General features: G+C 43.6%; 6 protein-coding genes across 6 annotated transcripts; 3 read left to right on the top strand and 3 right to left on the bottom strand.

Annotated features, from left to right (window-relative positions):
* Positions 1 to 540: 540 nt before the first annotated feature.
* On the top strand, positions 541 to 1155 carry PEX2_052350 (uncharacterized protein; the record flags this gene model as incomplete). The annotated part of the gene is made up of 1 exon (XM_016742509.1): positions 541 to 1155. The coding sequence occupies one exon, from the start codon at positions 541 to 543 to the stop codon at positions 1153 to 1155; it is 615 nt and encodes a 204-aa protein (XP_016601020.1).
* Positions 1156 to 2572: 1417 nt separating this feature from the next.
* On the top strand, positions 2573 to 9886 carry atrA (protein kinase MEC1; the record flags this gene model as incomplete). Its single annotated transcript, XM_016742508.1, has 23 exons — positions 2573 to 2655; positions 2711 to 2863; positions 2920 to 3016; positions 3098 to 3577; positions 3632 to 3877; positions 3929 to 5193; positions 5257 to 5765; positions 5830 to 6298; positions 6354 to 6660; positions 6710 to 6807; positions 6859 to 6951; positions 7005 to 7166; positions 7234 to 7333; positions 7383 to 7577; positions 7626 to 7917; positions 7968 to 8165; positions 8216 to 8340; positions 8397 to 8485; positions 8539 to 8661; positions 8766 to 8938; positions 8995 to 9113; positions 9175 to 9338; positions 9556 to 9886. The coding sequence occupies 23 exons, from the start codon at positions 2573 to 2575 to the stop codon at positions 9884 to 9886; spliced, it is 5871 nt and encodes a 1956-aa protein (XP_016601019.1).
* Positions 9887 to 10122: 236 nt separating this feature from the next.
* Positions 10123 to 13368, bottom strand: PEX2_052330 (putative AAA family ATPase; the record flags this gene model as incomplete). The annotated part of the gene is made up of 4 exons (XM_016742507.1): positions 10123 to 10135; positions 10404 to 10661; positions 11077 to 11768; positions 11836 to 13368. 4 exons carry the CDS (start codon positions 13366 to 13368, stop codon positions 10123 to 10125), a joined length of 2496 nt encoding a protein of 831 aa, XP_016601018.1.
* Positions 13369 to 14117: 749 nt separating this feature from the next.
* Positions 14118 to 14883, bottom strand: srgA (Rab family GTPase srgA; the record flags this gene model as incomplete). Its single annotated transcript, XM_016742506.1, has 3 exons — positions 14118 to 14440; positions 14478 to 14778; positions 14854 to 14883. 3 exons carry the CDS (start codon positions 14881 to 14883, stop codon positions 14118 to 14120), a joined length of 654 nt encoding a protein of 217 aa, XP_016601017.1.
* Positions 14884 to 15595: 712 nt separating this feature from the next.
* On the bottom strand, positions 15596 to 17287 carry PEX2_052310 (NCA2 family protein; the record flags this gene model as incomplete). The annotated part of the gene is made up of 3 exons (XM_016742505.1): positions 15596 to 15833; positions 15897 to 16022; positions 16077 to 17287. 3 exons carry the CDS (start codon positions 17285 to 17287, stop codon positions 15596 to 15598), a joined length of 1575 nt encoding a protein of 524 aa, XP_016601016.1.
* A 1105-nt stretch (positions 17288 to 18392) lies between these two features.
* Positions 18393 to 19440, top strand: PEX2_052300 (sterol desaturase family protein; the record flags this gene model as incomplete). The annotated part of the gene is made up of 4 exons (XM_016742504.1): positions 18393 to 18399; positions 18468 to 18685; positions 18733 to 18818; positions 18882 to 19440. 4 exons carry the CDS (start codon positions 18393 to 18395, stop codon positions 19438 to 19440), a joined length of 870 nt encoding a protein of 289 aa, XP_016601015.1.
* Positions 19441 to 22491: the final 3051 nt, after the last annotated feature.

The raw sequence follows: 22491 nt of genomic DNA, 5'->3' as shown, positions 1-22491 counted from the left end.
AAGAGAGTAAAGTGTAGTGCAGTGGCACCCGAAATTTCAAGATGAGGTTGACCAACTCTGAGCCACAGTTCCCGATTTAACATGATACGATGGTCACATACTTGGGATTTCTATTGGATCTGTTGGATCATATATAGCACGTATCGATATTCACTTTTTTTTTGTTTTTTTTTTTTACCCCCGAATTTTCCGAATTTCTTCAACAATTTGTACATATATACAGGTCTCAATTCAAGTCACCATATACGTAGAAGACCTCTCTACAAAATTACCACGGTTCATTTGCTTGACTTGGTAGTTATAAAGCCAATTCATAGAATTATAAACCGTGATTCAAGTGATCATAAGCTCCGATGTTATTCCTATTATTACTACATGTACTCCGGATAGTTGATGCCTCAGGTGTCAATTGACATATCAACTCTCTCCGCGTATCTGCGCACTTCAAACACCCACACGAACACAACCCAGCCTCGGAAACTTATTTAAACACGAAGAATTGAATTTTCAAACCTGTTCCTATGAACATGTGTGTCCCATATGGCAACCGAGGGAGAGAATGAACGGGCCGCCGTGTCTGGGAACGCTTGGAGAGCTGAACCTGCCTCGTCGATCCTTGCTTCGCGTTTCGTACCGCATCTCGCAACCCAGGGAAATGAAACACACCTAACCCGGGAAACGTTTGCACAGCTTCGCCGGGAACTTCTTAGTGAAATACAAAGTCAACTACGTGTTGACGAAGATGTCACTGATGTCAACAAACTCATATGCATTGTCTTAAAGGCCGGCCTAGAGATCAGCCCGCACGGGGACACATCAGAGCAAGATCGGGAAGGGCAAGTCCTCGACTGCTTAGATATTATCCAGACCAGCATTGAGAAAGCCCCCCAAGCTTTATGGGAAAACTCAGACCCTTTCATCCTGGGTGAGGACATACATGCTCCTCTATTCGCATGGCTAATCCTACGATTGATCCGACTCGCCACGACCTGGACATCCGAAACCGTTCGAGAAAAGATCCAACTTCTTTGTACGAGCCTAGCTTATTCCCAGTTCAAGCAACCCCGTTCATTGCCTGCAAGCTATGCCGTTGCTGCATTTCTACGTGCTTGCACGTCAGGTCCGTTCTTTGCCCCCGACTATGTAAAACCCTGAGCCAAACTAACATTTGCTAGATATTTTATGTTCCCTTGAAATATTTCAACGGAGCAATCCTTGGGATGCACGCCTCAGAGGGCTGTCGATACCTGCCGCAAATGGGTCGCTTATTGAGGACGCCCAAAACCTAGGTCTCTCCCCTGAATTATTCAAGAAAAACACGGACCTTGGAGGCTTTGCGCAGACAGTTTCTTTGGCCTGTCGATTGCTTGATTCTTTTAATCCGAGGGGCGAAATACAACCTCATGCAAAACATCATGATTTCATCCTCCGCCAAAACTTCTCGTGGGTGTTGAATGGTTTTCATCGACTAAGACAGGTCATTATCGAGTGGTTGCAAACAAAAGGAGCACAACTCACATCGGAAGATGCAATTGTTCCTTTGCAATATCTGACATATTTGCACCGATGCTGCGTACCAGACTCGACTTTGGCTGGATTGCTCTCAAACATGAGCCTGACATCTACTTGGTCCCAATGCCTTTGTGGTTTTTTGACCCTTGAGAATATAGGGAAGCTTCCTTCTGTCCAGGTCATTCTAGGTCGCTTCTTGTGCGATTTGACAGAAACCGCAAAATCCTCTCAGTCTCTAGTGCAACAATTGAGGGAAACCCTGCTTCCAGTGTTGACGGAAGTCAAAGACGGCGATTCCATCTTCCAGTCCCTTGATTCGTGTCTCTGGGTGAGCCTCCGCCCCCCTCATATCTAGCACAGGTGGGTTACCGAGCTAATACCAGATCAGAGTCCTCTGCAGACCTTGCATACCCAGCTTCTAGATACAGCACCGCCATTAACAGTGTACTCACCCAAAGGGTTACCCGGGGATGTTTATGAGGAGCCAGACGCGGCATTTCAGAGAGCCGGAGTTTTACACCAAGCAGAGCCGAATGAATACGCCCGGCCATCGAAGCGGCTCTGTCTTCCAGGTCCACCAATAGGATCTACCAATCATGGCCTGTTTCATCTGCTTGTAGGGAATGTATCAGCGATTCTTCAATCTGACTGTGGCAAAACGATGGCAGATCTGCGCACCTCTATCCAGTGAGTAGACAACGGACACTTCTTAAGGTGTGAAATGCTGATTTGTCTGTGTAAAAGAACATCCTATGATGAACTTTCTGAATCTAAAAAAACTGAGCTATTGGACAACCTAGGCAAAATTTGCTGTGCAACGGCAGGGAAGCTTTTGAGGAAGCCCTCGGATGTCATAAAACGAGACACACTCTTTTGTCAGACATGCGATACGGATCAGTATCAGAATGATCGTGCGGGAAATGAGGAGCACCCCGGATTTGAGGAGATATGGTCACTTTTTAATTTCATCTTACCCAAGCTTACACGTCCGCCTGGTCCTCGGATATCTGCAATGGTCGCACTCAGAAGAATTTTGATGCATGCTCCAAACTCCAATCAAATGCACATTTCAAACTCTGCCTCCGGAGAATTCTGTCTTCACTCGCTCCGGAGCTCAATCAGAGAATTGCGTGTTGCAACTGGGTGCGTTCCATGGTCCTCAAAGGCACACTAGCACTTGATACTGACTATTATATAGCCATTCAGTAGTTGCTTTCGTGCGCTCAAATCTACCAACAGATATCCGTCGGGCTAATTTCGTTGTTGTGCTTGAGTGGCTCAAAAATGTTTCCGGAAAAGATGATATGCCGTTACAGGAAGCTTGTATCATAACACTCTGCAGGTTGGCAACGTGCGTTTCTACTCATCAAGATCTCGTTACCCCAGCTCACGATTTGTCATATATAGTGTCTCGGAAGATGAAGAGAAGAACATCATTCTCCTACGGCTCTTGGAGTACCTCGGCCATCCAAACCCCTACATTTGCGCCGTAGCTTACAACGAGGTGAGTACCCCTGAGATTCTATTTCTGATTACTTTGCTCTTCATTTCAACCGATATGGTGACAGCTTACCTCTGGATCTAGTTATCCAAACTTGCCCAACAATTTTCCTTGACACCTGCTGGCCTCTTTCGGCCTTACTGGAGGACCCTTTCAGTGACCGTGGTCAAGAACCTCCAATCTCGCCCGTATATGGCTGAACAGTTATGTGATTTGCTTGGCATGAAGGTTGATGGTTTCCTACGGTTGACCGAAGTTCATGTCTTGCCCTACCTGGTCTCAACACGAAAACGAGACATCATTTGCAGAATCGGGGCTAGTCGCAACGAAGGCGAGTCTGCTTTTGATGTTTGCTCGGAGAAGAATAACTTGGCAGCAATCCTTGCTTTCCTCCTATCTCAGCAATCAGATAACCCGGAGGCTATGATCATGTCCCTTCTAGCAGATATAGACCCCGCGTTCAAGGGCCGATCTTTGGCGGAGTTGGTGAGAATTGAACCAATTCTCATTGCTTGTGACTTGCTGAAGAGCCTAGGGGATGCGGGGGAGCAAAAGAAAGAGAGGGTATGTTCTTGTTTCTTCTCACTCCTCCTGCGCCGCTAATAAAAGTCCCTTCAGTTCAACCAAGCCCTCCATAGACTAGCCACATTTGTTCCGCGAAAGATTGCACATGGAAGTTCGTCGAAGAAAGCAGACCTAAGCCACTTCATCGAGGAGCACGTTCTCGGTATTATCACACAGTTCGCAAATGCCATTAACGACTTCCAAGTGAGACAAACGCTGGCAGAGAAAAGAAGAAACATCAAAGCCATTGAGGAAATGATCAATATTGCCCAGGGTCATGTTAGCAGTGCATTGCCTCAGGTATGTATACAGCTTTTGGAATCGGACAATTTTAGTTACTAAACATTGCAGGTTTGTGCATGTCTTCGATCCGCACTCGATATCGAGGAACTGTGTGATTATGCATTCTCCGCGTGGAAGACATTGATTAGTTCTCTTAGCGAAGAGGACCTTGAGCCAATAATTGATCAAACGCTAGCGATTGTGATCAGATATTGGGATAACCTAACCGAAGAGAGCAGGAACCGCGCATGTCAACTCATCGATCATATCTTGACGAATCACTCGAGTCTTGTACGAGATACCTTTAACACGATGCCTTCTCTTGCGTTCATTCCAGAGATGGCTACCTTTGATGCCAAAATCAATGACATGAGAGCCCAAATGGACGTCCGAAGCCAGTTTCTGGCGTTAATTCGTCGCTGCCAGAGTGAAAATGCCACCGTTGTTGAACAGGCTCTAATGGAGTTGGCCCCTTTCCTGTCGGCAAATGAGGAGTTTCTCCATGACTCTGTTCTGAGTGAACAGCCAGATCCTGTGATTGCTCAGTTAACTAGGTCATTGCTGGACTGTTGTGTTAAGTTTAGTACCACCTCAGACAGCATTACTTTATTGTCAGCTCGGTGCCTAGGGCTTGTCGGCTGTCTCGATCCAAACCGAGTTGAAACAATCAAAGAGAAGAAAGATATACTTGTCTTGTCTAACTTTGACAGAATGGAAGAGACAGTCGCATTCATTCTTTTCTTCCTCCAGCATGTTTTGGTTGATGCATTCTTGTCTGCCTCCAATACTAGGGCTCAGGGTTTCCTAGCATGGGCCATGCAAGGCCTGCTCAAATTTTGCAAACTGAATGCGGTATTGACCCAGCGCTCTCGCGATTTGCAAGGCGATGAGAAGTATCAACGCTGGATGGAGCTTCCAGAAAGTGTCCGCAACACTCTTACGCCATTTCTTACATCTACCTATACGGTCACTGTTGTGACCAATCATACCGATGTCAACTATCCGCTCTTTTCCCCTAAATTGACCCACAGTGAGTGGCTTCGGACACTGGTGCAAGATCTTCTTCAAACTGGGAACGGAGACAACGCAAAAATGGTCTTCTCGATATCGAGTCGTGTTGTGAAGGGTCAAGACATTTCCATCTCTTCGTTCCTTTTACCATTTGCGGTTCTGAACCGTATTGTGGGAGGAACTGTACAAGAACAACATAATCTTCAACATGAATTGATGAGCGTTCTTTCACATCCTATTCCGGAGACAAACAACCATGCTCGTGAGACAATCATAAGCAGTAGCCAGGTGAGAATCCCCGTGGAATTGAACTGGCTTTCCTCGTACTGACGATGATCGTTTATTCAACGGTAGAGCGTTTTTGAAGTGCTAGACTACCTGTCTAGATGGCTGCAAGGAAAGAAAAAGCATCTCAACGGCCTCAATCACAATTCCAACCAAACGAGTCGTTCCCATAAAGATCAAACCCGTGACACTCTCATTGATAAATACTCATCGCAGATCAAGTCTGTCGAAAATCTATTATCCTTAATACCGCCCGAGATCATCTCTAAGCGAGCCGTTGAATGTAAATCATTCTCCAAAGCACTTTTCCACTGGGAACAGTACATTCGGAAATCCAAGGTCCACCCAGAATCACAAGAGAGATCCAACCTCGAGCCTCTATACCAGAGGTTACAAGACATCTATAGCCAGATTGACGAACCTGATGGAATTGAAGGCATTTCAAGCCACTTGTCCGCACTAGACATTGACCAGCAGATCCTTGAGCACCGGAAAGCTGGGAGGTGGGCTACGGCGCAGAGTTGGTACGAGCTACAACTCGAGAAGGAACCTGACAACGTCGATGCGCAATGGAATCTTGTGACATGTCTCAAAGAATCTGGCCAACAAGGTAAAATCAAACATGAGAAATTCCAGTCTTTGCATCCTCTATCTGCTTGCTGACCCGTATCTAGATGCTATTCTCACTCGTTTCGAGGTTCTCAAAGAAAACGAGTCAGCCGCTTCACGGTTCCTGCCCTTTGCAGTTGAAGCTTCATGGATAATGAGCAGGTGGGACAAGCTAGAGGGTTATCTTGACCTTTGTGCCAAACAAGGAACTGAAGAGTTCAACGTTGGGATAGGCTCAGCTCTTGATGCCCTTCGTCGAAAGCAAGACGAGTCATTCACTGACAAAATCAACGAACTTAGGCTCAATGTTGCCCGATCACTAACCACAAATTCGGTGGCATCGCTACAAGCATGCCATGATGACATGCTCCGATTCCATGCTTTGTCAGAGGTCGAATCTATTGCCAAAGCACAATCAGGTCAATCGCGTCCGGGCTTGCTGGGTGCCCTAGACCGACGGTTGGATGTTCTGGGTGGGTACCTTTCTGATAAACAATACCTATTGGGATTGAGGCGAGCAACAATGGAGCTAGCGTGAGTTCATGGTCCACAAAACATGAGGAAACAGATAGCTAAAATTACGATACAGGGGCGAGTTTGCAGATTCTGATATATCCGCGGCATGGCTCACCAGTGCTCGTCTCTCAAGGAAAGGCAATTTCAGCAGTCAAGCGTATCACTCGATGCTCAACGCAGCACGGTTGAAAGACAGATCCGCTTCCATAGAACATGCGCGACTCCTCTGGAAAGATGGACACCATCGAAAAGCCATTCAGACTCTAGAGGGCGCAATTTCTGCCAACGAAATAACCTCGAGTACATCTTCTTCCGTCGAGATTGAAGCTATGTCGTTTCTCTCGGGTCGTGGGCAGCACCAAAATGAGTCTACTGCTCTCGTAAGTTGCGCAACACAGTTGACATGGACTAGAATACTAACCCGTCTAGGCTCATCTGATGCTAGCCAAATGGACGGACAGGGCTGGCCAGACCCACTCTCAGGCCATTGTCCAGAGATACCGAGAGGCCATCAAGCTGTATCCAAAGTAAGTTAGACTACCACGGCTTTGACACAGTCAGTTCTAATGGGCAAACAGGTGGGAAAGGGCACACTATTACCTGGGGAAGCATTACAATAAAATTTTGGAGTCCGAGAAGGCCAAGCCCATGGGAAAGGAAGCTCAGATATAGTCAGTTGATCAGACTTCCCATTCCCTACCTGAGACTGACCAATATCACACAGCTTGAGTGGAGAAGCCACAAAACTGGTCATTGACAATTATCTTCGCTCGCTGACATATGGGACCAAATATGTCTTCCAGACTTTACCCAAGCTTCTGACTCTCTGGCTTGAGCATGCCTCGATTGTTGAACAGCCCATTGACCCGAAGAGGGGTGATAACGAGTAAGAAAGAGCTTACTGGTGTGGCCACTGGTAAACATTTGCTAATGGTCGATTCACCACACACTAGGGAATTTCAAAAGCATACACAAGCCCAACGGAAGAAGAGCCTCGATGAGATGCATGCACAACTAAAGAAATTCATCGACAAACGCTTGCAAGCGGCTCTGGTGGGTTTCAGATATATGATTTCCTCGGATAGCCAGCTGACAGTTATAGTTGTTCACAATCCTACCCCAAGTGGTTGCCAGGATCTGTCACCCTAACATCACAGTCTATGATCTGTTGACGCGCATTGTAGCCAAGGCAGTTCACAACTTCCCACAGCAAGGTCTCTGGACAGTCCTTGCTGTTGTCAAGTCATCCAATAAGGAGCGAGCTAAAAGAGGATATAATTGCCTACAGAAGATTATCGTAAGTCTCGTCCGTATGAAACAGAGTACGGGAAACTAACAATTTCAGGACTACGGTAACAAGTCAAAGGGCGAATCTTCAACGGCGTCTGAAATCCGTCGCATGATCACCCAAGGTACAAAGTTCTCAGAGGAACTACTCCAACTCTGTCTTGCTCCGGTAGAGGAAAAGTCATCCCGAGTTCAACTCGGCCGCCATCTCGGGTTCAATCATAAAGTTGCGCCATGCCGATTAGTAGTGCCTTTCCAGGCAATGTTGATTCCAAGTCTCCCTGCCAGTCAGAACATTGAGTATATCAAAGGCTTCAGGGCATTCCCTCGGGATCCAACAACCATTGAGGGTACGGTTATCAACTCCCTATTCCCGCAAAGACAAGCTAACCAAAATTAGCTATTTTGGATGAAGCGCAGATTTTGAACTCGCTTCAAAAGCCACGCAAAATCAGCCTGCGAGGATCTGATGGGAAGATTTATAACGCACTTTGCAAGCCCAAAGATGATTTGCGCAAGGATCAACGTCTCATGGAGTTTAACAACATGATCAACCGGTTCCTAAAGAGGGACGTCGAATCGAGCAAGCGGCGCATGTGTAAGTGATTCGATGAACTTTGGGCCATTCCAAAGGCTAACCCGGAACAGACATCAAAACATACGCTGTGACACCTCTTAACGAGGAATGCGGTCTTATTGAATGGGTTGATAACCTCCGCACATTAAGAGAGATCGTCATCAAGTTGCTGCGCGAAAGAGGCATTTCACCAAACGTAGGTGCACCACATCTAATACAATGCCCAGACTGTGTTATTGACGTGTGCAATAGTACAACGAGATCAGGCATCATTTGAACGAAATCTGCGCTGATCGATCATTCGCAAAGTTGCCCTTGTTCACCACTAAAATTCTGGCCAAGTAGATCTTCCGTGCCAATATCAACCATGAGTCCACTATACTAACAGTTGCAGGCTCCCGCCGGTCCTTCATGAATGGTTCATCGAGATGTTTCCTGAAACAGAGGCATGGTTTACGGCAAGACTGAGGTATACACGGTCTTCTGCTGTGATGTCGATGGTGGGATATGTTCTTGGGTATGTTCTCTCGCCGTTCAATGTTTTGAGGGTTCTCCATCTACTTACGCCTAATGCCCTAAGTTCCATCATGCTAACCAGTTTTTTTTTCCCTCCATATAAAGTTTAGGCGATCGACATGGCGAAAACCTTTCATTCGAAGAAGGAACAGGCGGTCTCCTACATGTTGATTTTAACTGTCTCTTTGACAAGGGTCAAACGTTTGAGAAGCCCGAGGTAGTACCATTCCGATTGACCCATAACATGATCGATGCCTTTGGCGCTTACGGGTACAATGGTTAGTTTGAAGATATTTTTGAGGTTTACTCATATGCTAATCTCTAATGTGTGTAGGTCCCTTCAGAAGGACTTGTGAGATTACGCTCAGCCTACTGCGACAAAACGAGGATGCCTTGATGACTGTCCTCGAGACGTTTTTGCATGATCCGACGACCGATTTCATTGGGAAGAGAGTAAGTACATTTCAACTCCAGTTCCCAACAAGTCACCTCCTAACAAGTCTTTCTACCCCAGCGTCGCACCCATGTGAATGTGCCGGATACACCGGCTGGTGTCTTAGAAGATGTTAGAAACAAACTCCGTGGCTTCATGTCTAAGCAGCCCATTGCACTTTCGGTGGATGGCCAGGTGGATGAATTGATCATACAAGCAACGGATAAGAAGAAATTGGCCTCAATGTACATCGGATGGTGTTCGTTCTTCTGATGATACATTCTATTCAAGCGTTCCTACCGTTGTTTCATATTCTACCTAATAAAATCACCAGATCTATCCTACTTCTCAAGAATTGAGTATATAGACTAACTACTTTGAGGGAGCCGTGGAGTCTTGCAATCCTTACATTAAAAGTGATGGTAGAATTTGTTGACCATTGCGTAGAACTAGCTATTCTAGATATCTTGCGAGGGAAATTCAGTTGCCCGCACCGAAGATCACGCGCAATACCCCGTTGGGGCTCAGCCAATACACAACAAGACACAAGACCGCAAAAATCTGGATGCTTAAGTTCGGTTATGGCCACGGTTCCGGTTTGGACTGCGACTTCGACTGCTGTAACCATAGCTGCTGTAGCTTGGGCTCCGGCGTCGACGATGCCGCGAGTCTGTACGAGGACTATCTCTGCGCGCCGGTGGTGAGCGAGATCGAGAGGAATATGACCGAGAACGAACAGGAGATCGCGATCTTGACGCAGTCTGGGGTCTATAAATGTCATGGCGTTCTGTAGGTCGACCGCCTCCGTGCCTTCTGGGCGGAGATGATGGGCCTGCATATGGTCCTCGACCGAACCTGGGGCGACCCCCATTCCCTCGAATTGACGCAGGGGGTGGCGAGCGCGAGAATTTGCGGCGAGGGAGAATGATTGAGACATTTAGGATAGCCCCGTCAAGTTGAGCCTCATGCATGTGGGCAATGGCTGCCTCAGCGTCGGCGGGGTCGTAGTAAAGAATGTACGCAGTCCCCCTATTTGTCATAACTATAAGACTGTTAGAAGACTGAAAAATCTCGAAGCGGGAGCCAATAGTGAGTCTTACAAGCTTTGTTGATTGGAAGATCGAGGTACTCTATTTCTCCAAAGCCCCCGAAGATCTCTCGGATGTGATTTTCGGTGACATTTTTTGTCAATTTTTCTACCACGATCTGTTGAGAAAAATGGAAAGTCAGCTCTTATAAGTTTATTGATATGGTGGCTATCACTAGGCGGATAGCCATATCACAGCAGAAATAAATAGATTGGCACTTACCTTGGAACTTCTCGGAGGGCTAGGGTTGGGAGTAAGCGAGCGGCTTTCGCTCCGGCTATTGTAACGGCGACCACCTCGACTGCGACTGCGAGATCGGGTCCTGCCACGAGACGGGGATCGGGATCGGGGTTTTGAATGATAGCGATCGCGTCGTCCTTGTGATGGGCTCCGGGTGAGGCTTCGGGATGGGCTTTCACTTCGGGGTTTTGAGCGACGTAAAGACCGCGACCGCGACCGCGCTCGGTCCTGCTCCTGCTCCTGCTCGGGTGAAGGTAGAGGTGATTGTCCACGAGGTGATTTCAAGGACATATTGAAGATTCAGCGCACAGCGCGCCTGATGGATTCTAGGGCTTCAAGTAGTACAAATTGGATATGTAGAGTAAGGAGCTCTGGATTAAACAATAATTGAAATTGAATAGTTGAAAAGAGATCGAAAGGTATGCCAAGAGAGAGAGAGAGAGAGAGGGGGGGGGGGAGAGGAGATGGAGGTTGAGGGAAGGGATATTATGCATTTTGGCACTAACCTAATTCGGTAATCACCTAGGGACACTTTATACGCACTTCAACTGACTTGAATTCTCTTCAACTCACTTCAAGGACTTGTAACTTTTATTATACAGCAAAGTCTACATATGTAGCTATTTAATTCTAGCCCTCTCTCCATCTCTCATACTCTTGGATAACAGTATCCGTGATTTGCCGCCGCACCTGTCCCAGTGCATATTCAAAGTGTTTCCACTGCACATCTTGCTCCTGCTGTGTTTCCTCCTCCTCATCAAGTGCTGCATCTCCAGCGGTTTCACAGATGCTCACAATCTCAGCACCAGAATATCCATCAGTCAGAGATGCCAGATTATCCAGGTCGACTTCTGGGTTCACCACAGACTTATTGGCCCAGATGCGCAGGATTTCCCTGCGCGCCTCAAAGTCCGGAGGGCCAATATAGAGAATATTGTCCAATCGCCCGGGTCGCATCAATGCAGGGTCTAAGACATCGGGCTTGTTTGTTGCAGCAATGACCAAGACATTTCGGAGCTCCTCAATGCCGTCCATTTCATTTAGCAACGTCGTAAGAACATTGACTCCTCCTGAACTACTGCTGCGTCGAGCAGCAATGGCATCAATCTCGTCGAAGAATATGATACTTGGTCGTGCTGCTCGGGCCTTTCTGAAGATCTCTCTCAATGATCGCTCAGATTCCCCAACGTACATACTGAGTATCTCTGCACCCTTGACTGCCAGGAAGTTAAGTCCCGCCTCTGTGGCTAGGGCTTTGACTGTCAGTGTCTTGGAACAACCTGGTGGTCCATAAAGTAAAACACCCTTCTTACTATTCACGTTAAGTCTGCGCATCCGTTGAGGATACTAGGGGGTGCAAAAGAAGATTAGTTTTCAAAGCAAGGGTTTTCTGGGATTTGAATGCAGATATTACCTTCAAGGGTCGCTCAACGGCTTGTTGGAGACGTTTTTTGATATCATGCTGTCCACCAATGTCTGACCATCTCACCTTTGGGGTTTCCAAGAATACTTCCCGCATAGCCGTGGGACGAATCTCTTGCAGGGAAAGCAGAATATCTGTTTCTTGTATCTCCAATGAAATGGTCGACTCATCATCGCTGGGACCTCCCTGTTGCCAGCTATATGGGTCGATCGGGGTGGCCGATCTGGCTGTGGAATTTTGGACCAACAGTTGTCGTTGTCGGGCTTTGCGACAGACCAATTGCAGAAGAGCGAAAAGATCAGCTCCAACGTATCCATGTGTCTTTTCTGCGAGTAGCTCTACCAGCTCGTCGGTCAAACCGGCAGATACTGGCCCACGAATGGCATGTAGTATTTCAGCTCGGTCCTGAGCGGTAGGGACTTGTATCTCAATTTCTGTGCCAAGTCGATGGGGAGTTCTGAGGGCGTCATCGACTTGATTGGGGTGTCTTGTTGCGGCCACCACGAGAATCGATGTATTTCGGATAGCATCTAGATTCTCACAAAGAACAGATGCAAGGGACTGAGACTCAATCGAGGTTCGCTTAGGGGCAATGAATTCCAACTGGTCGATGATGATGACACTAGGCTTAGAGCGAGCCGCCTCCTGGAAGATATTGCGCAGCTTAACCTCGCCCTCATTGATATTTCTCCCCAAAGTTGACATGCCGACTCTGAAGGTTTGCTTCCAGCCAGCCTTCTCAATCTGTTCTAAAAGACTTGTTTTACCAGTCCCCTTTGGTCCATAAAGTAAAATCCCTCGGCTGTTCTCGTAGAAAGATGGCATCGTGGGTTTCCGCGGATCAATGTTAAAATCGGACAAGCTTTCATTGATGTCGTCAATCTGGCGGGAGAGGCCTCCAAGGCCAGTGGATTGCACCGCTATGCCTGAAGACTTTTCTTCTTTTCTTTCTGTGACTGGACCAAGGGAAACCTTCGAGGCCTCTGTGAATTGAAAAAGAGTATGACTAGAGCGAGGGTTCTGTGAATGAATGTTAACCACTCGAAAGCTCCTGGGCTGGCCCTTGAGCTCCAGCTCAAAAGTCAAGCCCGTCGTCAAAGACCCGCATCGGAGAAGCTTTTCATCCAGGGCCCATTCCCAGTGGGATCTGTCGCTTTCTGAAATTGAGCCATGTTTGGCAATTTTCTCGAGATCTGAACAGTCCTCCAATGTCACTAGGTCGATGTCTTCTAAGGGGCCTTCAGCCCTAGTGATAGAAACTTTCTCTCCGATCTTGATGTCATAGCATTCCTGGAGTGTCCTTGATATTTGCATGACTGTGCTCTGAATGTTCTCTGAGGCATACCATGCTATGGCAGTCTGCGGTGGCCCATCGCCTTGCCTAAGCGTGCAGATGCTCTCTGTTTGAAGCCTTAAGGCAGCTAGCGAAGAGGAAGATAGATAGACACGAAACGCATCTTTGAAGTCCTTCCGTGCCTGCTGTTTTGACAATGGACGAGCAGTGAAACTGCGGGCGTCAGACATGATTTTGAAAAAAGACCTCGGTGTTTTTTCTTTTTCTCTTTTTTCTTTTGGTCTCTCTTTCTTTTCTGTGTCGGATATGTTAGGAACTTGAAATCATAGACGAAGATTTTACTGCATGTGACCTCTCAACACTGAAAGTTGTAAAGAATATCTGAATATCTGAATATCCAAATATCCCAGAGTTTTTGGTGGGGGAGGGGCAACTCCGGTGAAATTGAATAGATTTGTCCCGTGTTAAAACAAGACTTCAATCCAGGTCCATTGAAAGAGAAACAAGGAAACTATTAAGATGAATTTCAGAAGATTCCGAGGATTCTCCAAAGGAAAAAGAGAAAAAGAGAAAAAAAGAAAAAAAGAAAAAAAGAGGATGGAAAGATTGAAAAGAAAAAGTGGGTCACCCGGTTAGACAAGCTACCTACATCTACATCGTACATTGTACTTAACTACATTCTAACTTACACATATACTTACATTCAATAAAAGCATAGGATCTTTTTTTTTAAAAAAAAGAAGAAGAAACAAAAGTATGGACAAAATTTGTATGATACTCGGATGTCCATAGGCGCCAACTCTTCGGGCATAAAACTTGGACATTCAGATCTTGGCACATGATGATGTAGCGAGCAAAACAAAAAAAAAACGAGATATCGACGGGAAAGAAGAAAGCGCGGGGGGAAATAAGAAACATGTGGTAGCTTAAAACACGACAAGGGAGATCATGGGCAAAAGAGAAAAGGATGGTGATACAACTAACAACACTTGCCCCCAGAGTTGCCATTCGGACCGGAGCCTTGCTGGTCTATATTAACGCCCTGAGAACCAGACTGTTCGGTCTTAGAAGTGTCCATCCCTTTCTTGATATCTGATGCAAGGCTGTAGAACGCCTTCTCAATGTTGATGTTGTTCTTGGCCGAAACCTCGAGGAAGGGAATGCCGAGTTCATCGGCGAGCTGCTGGCCTTGTTCGGTGGAGACCGCCCTTTTCTCTTCCCAGTCACACTTATTTCCGATGAGGATCTTGTGTACACCTTCACTGGCATGTTGCTCGACGTTTGAAAACCAGGTTCGAATGTCTAAAAGAAAGAAGAAAAAAAGAAAGGTTAGACACACCCAGGTGATAAGGAGAGGGGGGGAGAGCCCTACTTTGGAATGATCTTTCATCTGTCACATCGTAGACCAGCAGAATACCCATGGCACCTCGGTAGTATGCAGTCGTGATAGTGCGGAAGCGCTCCTGGCCTGCAGTGTCCCAGATCTGCAACTTCACCCTCTTGCCGTCCAACTCGATCGTACGAATTTTGAAGTCAATCCCGATTGTAGTGATGAATGATGGGGTAAAGGAGTCTTCGCTGAATCGCAACAGACAACATGATTTACCCACGCCCGAGTCCCCGATCAACAGCAGTTTAATCTATGAGGAAGTTAACACTATCAGAACTTTGGGGGGGGGGGATTTGTTGGGGTTTGAATGGCCGTGGACACTAACCAGGAAATCATAATTCCGTGTGCCAGCCATTATGGATTATGGCGATATTTGGGTAGAAGTTTAAGCGCCGAAGCTAGCAGCACCGTGGAAGATGGATAGGAGACCGAGGTGATCCGGAGACTCGTCAAGTCAGGTAACAAGGGGTGTTGATATCGATGAAGTGGTTTGGGGTAAAGCAGAAGAGGTAGATCCTGCTGCAGGATGAATCGGAGCAATCAGGTGGTTTAGGTCGATGGTTTTCCCAAGTTGCCCCGAGGACTTATCAGGAGCTTTTGTCAAATGCTGGAACCGGGGATCCACCCAAGTTGATACAAGGACAGTAGTATGACAGGATTGTAAACTTCAAGCAGGGATCCACAATCAAGCATACATGAGCTAAAGATTTTGGAGTGTTTTATAGGAAAGGAGAACGATGCACCACCTACGGAGTGGAGGTGATGACGGTACGGTAAGGAGGATCTCGGTATGTTATGTAAGCAGCATCATGGGGGATAACACCTAAGTGTTTCAAATCTATAGGCACATATTGGTATATTGGCATATATCAACATATATTGATATAACTTAAAAATTATTCATCTATTCATGTTAGATAAATTTGACTACATATATAATACAGTAATATGGAAATGTCACCGAAAGCCTCAAATATTCTACAATATTATACATTTCCGAGCTCCCATGAATGATTTGCGTAACTACAGATTTCATATATGCTCATACGTCCTGTTGCCACCGATTCCTATTGGAAATACGCCCATCTCATTCTTTCGATCACGCGAAGTTGCTTGTCCACTCCGTTCTGGACATTCAAGAGATCTTGGATGTCTTCTCGGAACTCTTCGTACTGCATGCTTCCAGAAATTATCCTCACATGCTGAAGGAGAGCCTCTGCCTCGCAGATCAATTGTCCAGAGTCCTTGTAAGCGATAGTCCCATTGGATAAAACCGCAGAAGAGGTCAAAATGCGAGCCACATTCCTGTATGTAAAGTATCAGAATTGGCCTTGTGAAAGGTTGCACGCCAGTTTGAGAAAATCATACCGTAATCCACGTCTTAGTTTATGTCGCTGCTTGCCCTTTCGCAATCCTCGTCGGCTGCCGAGAAGACCACCTAGCCACCTCATAGTTGCAAAGGAAACCAAGATCCCAGGAGTCAACCCAACGAACCTAGAAGATATTGATACTTAGAAAAGAAAAATGGAGAGATAAGACCCAACTTACCCAAATACAAGCTCCTGGCTCTTCAGCAAAGCATCGATACCACTGATGGCAATTTCCACGTCGACCTTCGTCTTCTGAATCTGTATTAAAAGAGCACGGACGAGATCACCTCTAACGGTTCCAACAAATGGCGACCGCAGGTCCCTTTCATATGCTTTCAGAACGGGAGTTAAGTCACCCTCCTTGACAGAATTAACGATGGCGGTGGTATCCGCCACCACACCCTGGTGAAGATCCGGGCGATCGCGGACAAAATCCACTACCATTCTCTCTAGACTCGCCCGATCAGCCAGCAGGCTATTCTTGCTCATGATCGCAATCTCGCTTTTTTCATCATGTCTGATCGTCCCAATGAGTTTTCGGATTGGATGCACGACCCAGTTACCCCAGAAATCGATAGTGGTGGAACCGATATCGACAATCGACTGGGTGATTTCCTCTTGTCGGTTGGCCAAAAACCTCATTGATGCACTTCCTGAAAGGAGAGCGGCCGAGACTGGTAACCAATAGCGGACTATGGATGAGGGGCGCCCGTGGCGACGAATGAATAATGACATTGACGTGGTATGGTTTGGCAACTTCTCTCGAAGAACATGCATAAGTCGCTCGATCAAATCCAAAGGCTTATGCACCGGGTTCTCCCCTCGTGTGTGCATTTCAATGCTGTCAACACCCCCCTCTAGTGTGGCGAATACTCCCTGTTCCAATTCGTGGGTGCTAGGCTCAAGTGCTATATGATGAAAGATGGCTTCGATTAGGACCACTGCTCTGTAAACTGCATCGCACCATTGGGTGCTGATAGCCCCAGAGTTTAAAGTCGAGGAGTCATTCGCTTCGAAAAGATGCCATCCCTCCATTAGAAGGCCAAGGCTGCTCGTATGGAGGTCTTTCATTTTCATAAGCAAGTCTCGTTTCTGTCGCATTTCAGCCCGGGATGATCTTATTGGGGACAGCAAATGGGCGCGTATGGAGTGTCCTCCGAGTCCCCAAGCACTTTGGCGCGCAATCTGGTAAAATCGAGACCACCTGGCAGTGATGGATGGAGTTCCTTGGTAGGTTTGAGCGATGCATACATCCTTCGTCCACTGGCAGAGTTGCTCTGGAGATTTTTGAACAGCATACAGACCACTGTACCAGATTGACCCCAGCATCTCACCCCAGTAATAGGACTCATCGTGAAGTTGAAGTGTTTGATCCAGGAGGGTGGTCATGACTAGTCCGGATGCCTGAATGGCAGCCTTTGCGGCCACTATCCATACATGGTCCGAGAGTTGTGCACTATTTCCTTCATAGAGAGTGGTCTGTACTTGGAGGCGAGAGAAAGTATCTGAAAGTAAATCTGCCAACCGAGTGGGAGGTAGAAGGGATTGGGTCTTGGAAGTCACCGAAATGGAGTTGATGAGATCTTGCAGTTGGCCAATTGACTCAAGAGATTCATTGGATAAATCTGTAGCCTCCAGTCTCGGTGGGCTTGAGATGTGTTGTTGAAGGCGATCAATCTGAGTGTTGACGCCACAAACAGTTCTGTAGGGGGGAAAAATCAATTTAAGTACAATGTTTCTTTTTTTAGGAGTTATGTCACACTCACTCTCGTATAATAGACATCCCAGGATCTTCCAATGGTATGAGGTACAGCTACCCGCAAAAGCTGACCATATTACCTAGAGCGGTATGAATATCGTAGGGAACAACAGTTGCAGGATTGAGGCTGATGTCGTCATGCATGGGATAGTGTAAACAGTGCAAACATTATATACAAATCATGCAAACTGTACTTGAGCCTACACAGTAGAGAACATACTGGGTCACGAGGTCATCTACAAAATCAAAACATAGTCAAATTATTTTCAAGTCTCAAGAAAATATATATATATATCGTAAGATGTATGTTGAATATATATAGAAATAGGTCTTAGTAAACGGTCTGGATTTTTTTGCTGGAGTCCCCATTTTTTTTTTTTTTTTTTTCAACCAAACAAAAAGCAGCGAAATCCGCATTACCTGATTTTATGCAGGTGGGGTGATCTCGGATAGGGATCGGCTTGCCAGTGGCCTTACCCCTACGTTCAGGGGGGAAGGAAAAAAAAAAAGATGATCTCGCCACGTCGGGATTGGACTGTCCTTGATCTTCTTGATCTTACCCAGGTATCCCTTTTTTTTTTCTTTATAACCCTTTGATAGAATCACTCTAGCTTTGGTTTCACAGCGCATTATCTTCTTTCCTCTTTCTTTCTTCATTCTGCCTTTCTGCCTTTCTGACTTCCTCATTTCTGCTTTTCCTTACTCTTTGCATTCTGAAAAGAGACGACCTTTACAATGTATGGTGATCATGTCCTTTACCTGTTATAGTATCTAACATCCCATATAGGAATTCAACGGTCTTGTCCTCAGGGACATACTGGGGCCAATTCGAGGAGATTGGCAAGTACAATGCGGAGCTGAATGTGGCAGAGAGGTTGTGGGCAGCCTGGTATGCTTGGATGCAGAACGATGTCCTGGCCACTGGAATCATGTCATTCGCTATGCATGAATTGGTCTACTTTGGTCGCTCGCTGCCTTGGATTTTCATCGACACATTGGGCATGTTCAACCGCTACAAGATTCAGGGTGTAAGTAGCACTATTCAGTTCATACGGTCATCTCTAATACTATGCAGAACAAGGTCCCATCGCTACGAGAACAGTGGGATTGCGCCAAATTCGTGCTCTTGAGTCATTTCACTGTGGAACTCCCTCAGATTTGGTACGAATTGATAATCTCTTTGGAATTCTGGAATTTTTAATGGGTCTAACATACATGCTATAGGCTCTTCCACCCCTTGGCACAATTCTGTGGACTCTCAACTTCGATTCCATTCCCTACCCTTTGGACCATGGCATATCAGATTGCAATCTTCTTTGTGATGGAGGATACCTGGCATTACTTCTCCCACCGTGCTCTTCATTGGGGTCCCCTCTACAAGGCCATTCACAAAATTCATCACCAGTACTCGGCCCCTTTCGGCTTGGCTGCTGAATATGCCTCCCCAATCGAGGTGATGATCTTGGGCTTCGGAACTATCGGGTGCCCGATCGTTTGGTGTGCGATGACAGGTGAACTACACATTCTCACCATGTACATCTGGATCGTCTTGCGCTTGTTCCAGGCCATTGATGCTCACAGTGGTTATGAATTACCTTGGAGTCTGCACCATTTCCTTCCCTTCTGGGCTGGTGCCGATCATCATGATCTCCACCATGAGAAGTTCATTGGCAACTATGCCAGCAGCTTCCGGTGGTGGGATTATTGCCTTGACACCGAATACACCCCAGAGGCGCTGAAGCGCCGAAGGGAAAACAAGGCCAAGGTTTCGAAGGCCCAGTAAGCCGTTTGCATGTTTACTTTTCTTCGTCTACGTTATGCTTGCCTCTTCAAATCCCTATTCGGGTATTTCTCTACAGTGGTCCTGGACATCGTCCAGTGAGGGTGTAGTTTCTCATGACACTTATTATCTTCGGGATAGTAATGTGATAATGTATTTAATATTTCAATATGCCTTGTGATAGAATGAGCCATTCTAGATTTTTAATAGAATCACTCTCAATGATACATTTCGATTGCCTAAACATCTTAACCTACAGATACTGGTCATATGTTCTTACCCACTGCCCCACTTCAATTTGACCCGGCAACCAACCCATGTTTTTTTTTTCTTCCTACACTACCCACACTGCTTCGCATCTAATGAAAATAGGACCAAAAAATAGCAAATCGGCGTAGCTTTCTACTAAGCAAAGAGTAGCTATTATATACGCCTATAATAATAGCTCTCTCTATATAGGTTTAACTAGCTAATGATTTTGGCTATACCTACAAGACTATTTTTAATATAATTAAACGCTACTTAGAGAATGAAAAATTAGAAAATTATAAGAAAATTGGCTGTCCCTTATACTTACTAAATGAGCCTATTATTAAGTTTATCTATAGGCCCGCCGGTATCCGTTTTAGACCTATAAATAGCTAGGTACTACTATAACCTGATATCTATTACCCTCTATTATATATTAAATTTTAAAGCGATTTAGACTTAGAAAACAGCGATTAAGATAGAAGATACTAATTAAGCCCTCTTTTATAAAAAAGAGGCTTATATTCGTAAGGAAATAGCGCTAGGGAAGCTTTTAGTTATAGATCTTTTTAGATAAGTATTCGGTATAACGAACCTTAAACTTTAGACTATAATAGTACTTTTATACAACCTCAGAGGGCTTTAGAAAGGAACTTATAAATACTAAGGTTTATATTAAGGATATTTTATAAATAGTTTAGGCTAGAATCTAGCTTAGTAGTGAAATAAAATTAGTTATTATAAAATAGGATAAGGACTTACCTTTAGGGTAAGGTTATACTATAAAGTTATATATAAAATGTTACCAGCTAGTTCTTAATTCAAAGAGTGTATTTCAATAAGAATATTAAGTACAAAGAGGGAAAGGAGAAAGGAAGAAGGATTGAGGAGTAATTATTCCTTATAGGGACCTGATACAATCTTGGTAAATATTATCCTTCTTCGCTTATCCTTTCTTAGAAAGCGGTTAATAATAGTAGAATAACGATTATTATCTCTTAGATTATAATATAACCCCTAACTAAGAATATATTTAGTCCCTAAATACTAGTTTATTATTATTAATATAATTATCTAGGATTCGGAAGTTATTATGCTATACTATATCTATCTACTTCTATAATTATAGAAAAGGACTTAGTTTTATTAGTTCTTTATTATAGAAATCTTATAATTTCTATAGTATATACTTAAAATTACTAGTTAGGTATTACTATAAATCTATATTATAACCTAGCTATTATACTTAATATTATAGTTTCTAGTAGTAAGTTCTTAAATCTAATATCTTTTTAACTTCTTATTTATCTTTTTAGTTAACCTATATTAGTAGAGGAGGATTAAAGTATTATCTATTTAATAGTTTAGTTATTATAACTTTCTTTAGTTTACTTAGGTTAAAGATAAAGTATATTTAAATTAAATTAAATAGGTTAAGTTTATATATATTTCTAACTTTCTTAATAATCTTATATAGGCTATTAATTAAATAAGCTAGTTATTAATCTTTTATAGTAATAAAAATATAATTACTTACTTTAAAATCTTTTTCTTATTAGTATTTATTTACCTATAATATCTATAATTATTAGGATTTAATAATCTACTTTCTAGTTTCTTCTTAAATCTCTTATAGTTAAAAAAGTATATTTATTATATTCTATTTATTCTATATTAAAGTATTCTAATCTTTCTAATTAAATAATATAATAGATTTATATTTTTATTAAATAAAAAATAGTAATTATTTTATTATATCTTAAAAAAGGATCAAAGTTATAAAGTCTATTATTAGTAGGATTTCTAATTAATTATTCTGATTATACTTAATATATAGATATAATCTTTATACTATATACTAATTTATAATCTTACTTTAACTATCTATTTAGGGATAATAGGCTATTAATAGTTTTCTGTTAATTTTAAGGACTTAATAGAATTTAGTCTAGAATTCTAAAATAAATTAACCTCTTTTATTTAATATAATTATTTCTAATATCTTTATTACTTAAATAATATTATTAATAAAAAGTTAGGCTATTTTCTTAATATCTAACATATTTCACCCCATAGCTAGACAAACCCTATAGCTGGACTAGACTTCCGCAAAGCTCAAAAAGCCCAAAACCTGACCCAACTCGACCCTTAAAAGGGTTGGGTTTTAGGCTTATTCCTAAAGCTTATAGCGGGCTTTAGGCTTTTAGGTTAGGCCCCTAGCTTAAAAGGGGGGGGGCCCCGAGCCCCCCCCCCTTTAACTAAATAATATAAATATACTAATTTCTTATAACTATATAAATAATATAGGAATTCCTAGTAATTTTAAGTATTTTGATTATATTATTTACTTTAAATTTAAGAAATTATTGATTTATTTAAGTATATATTAATATATTATAATTAATTCTAGTATAAACTAATAAGACTAATATATATTATCCTCTATATACTTCTTTTTTTTCCTTAATATATATAGTTAAGTACTATAATTTAGTAATAAAGGATTATTAGTATTATTATTACTAATATTATTATTAATATTATTAATTAAACCCTTAGAACTCTTAAGCTATTCTTTTATATTATTAATCTATTTAAATTTAATATTATTAAGCTTATTATCCTTTTCCTTTTTTAATACTTTAATCTTATTTAGAGAGAAGAATTATATAAATTCTTTTACCTTATATAATTTAAGGTTAAATATTAATATATAAAGGAATAGTATTAACTCTTTAATAGTCTTAGCCTTTATATAATTATAGTAATAATAATAAATATTATAAGTAATATTAAATAATTATT

Source organism: Penicillium expansum (genome assembly GCF_000769745.1).
Source record: "Penicillium expansum strain MD-8 chromosome Unknown contig172, whole genome shotgun sequence".
In the NCBI taxonomy this organism is placed as follows: Eukaryota; Fungi; Ascomycota; class Eurotiomycetes; order Eurotiales; family Aspergillaceae; genus Penicillium; species Penicillium expansum.
This window is presented reverse-complemented; position numbering and strand designations above follow the sequence as displayed.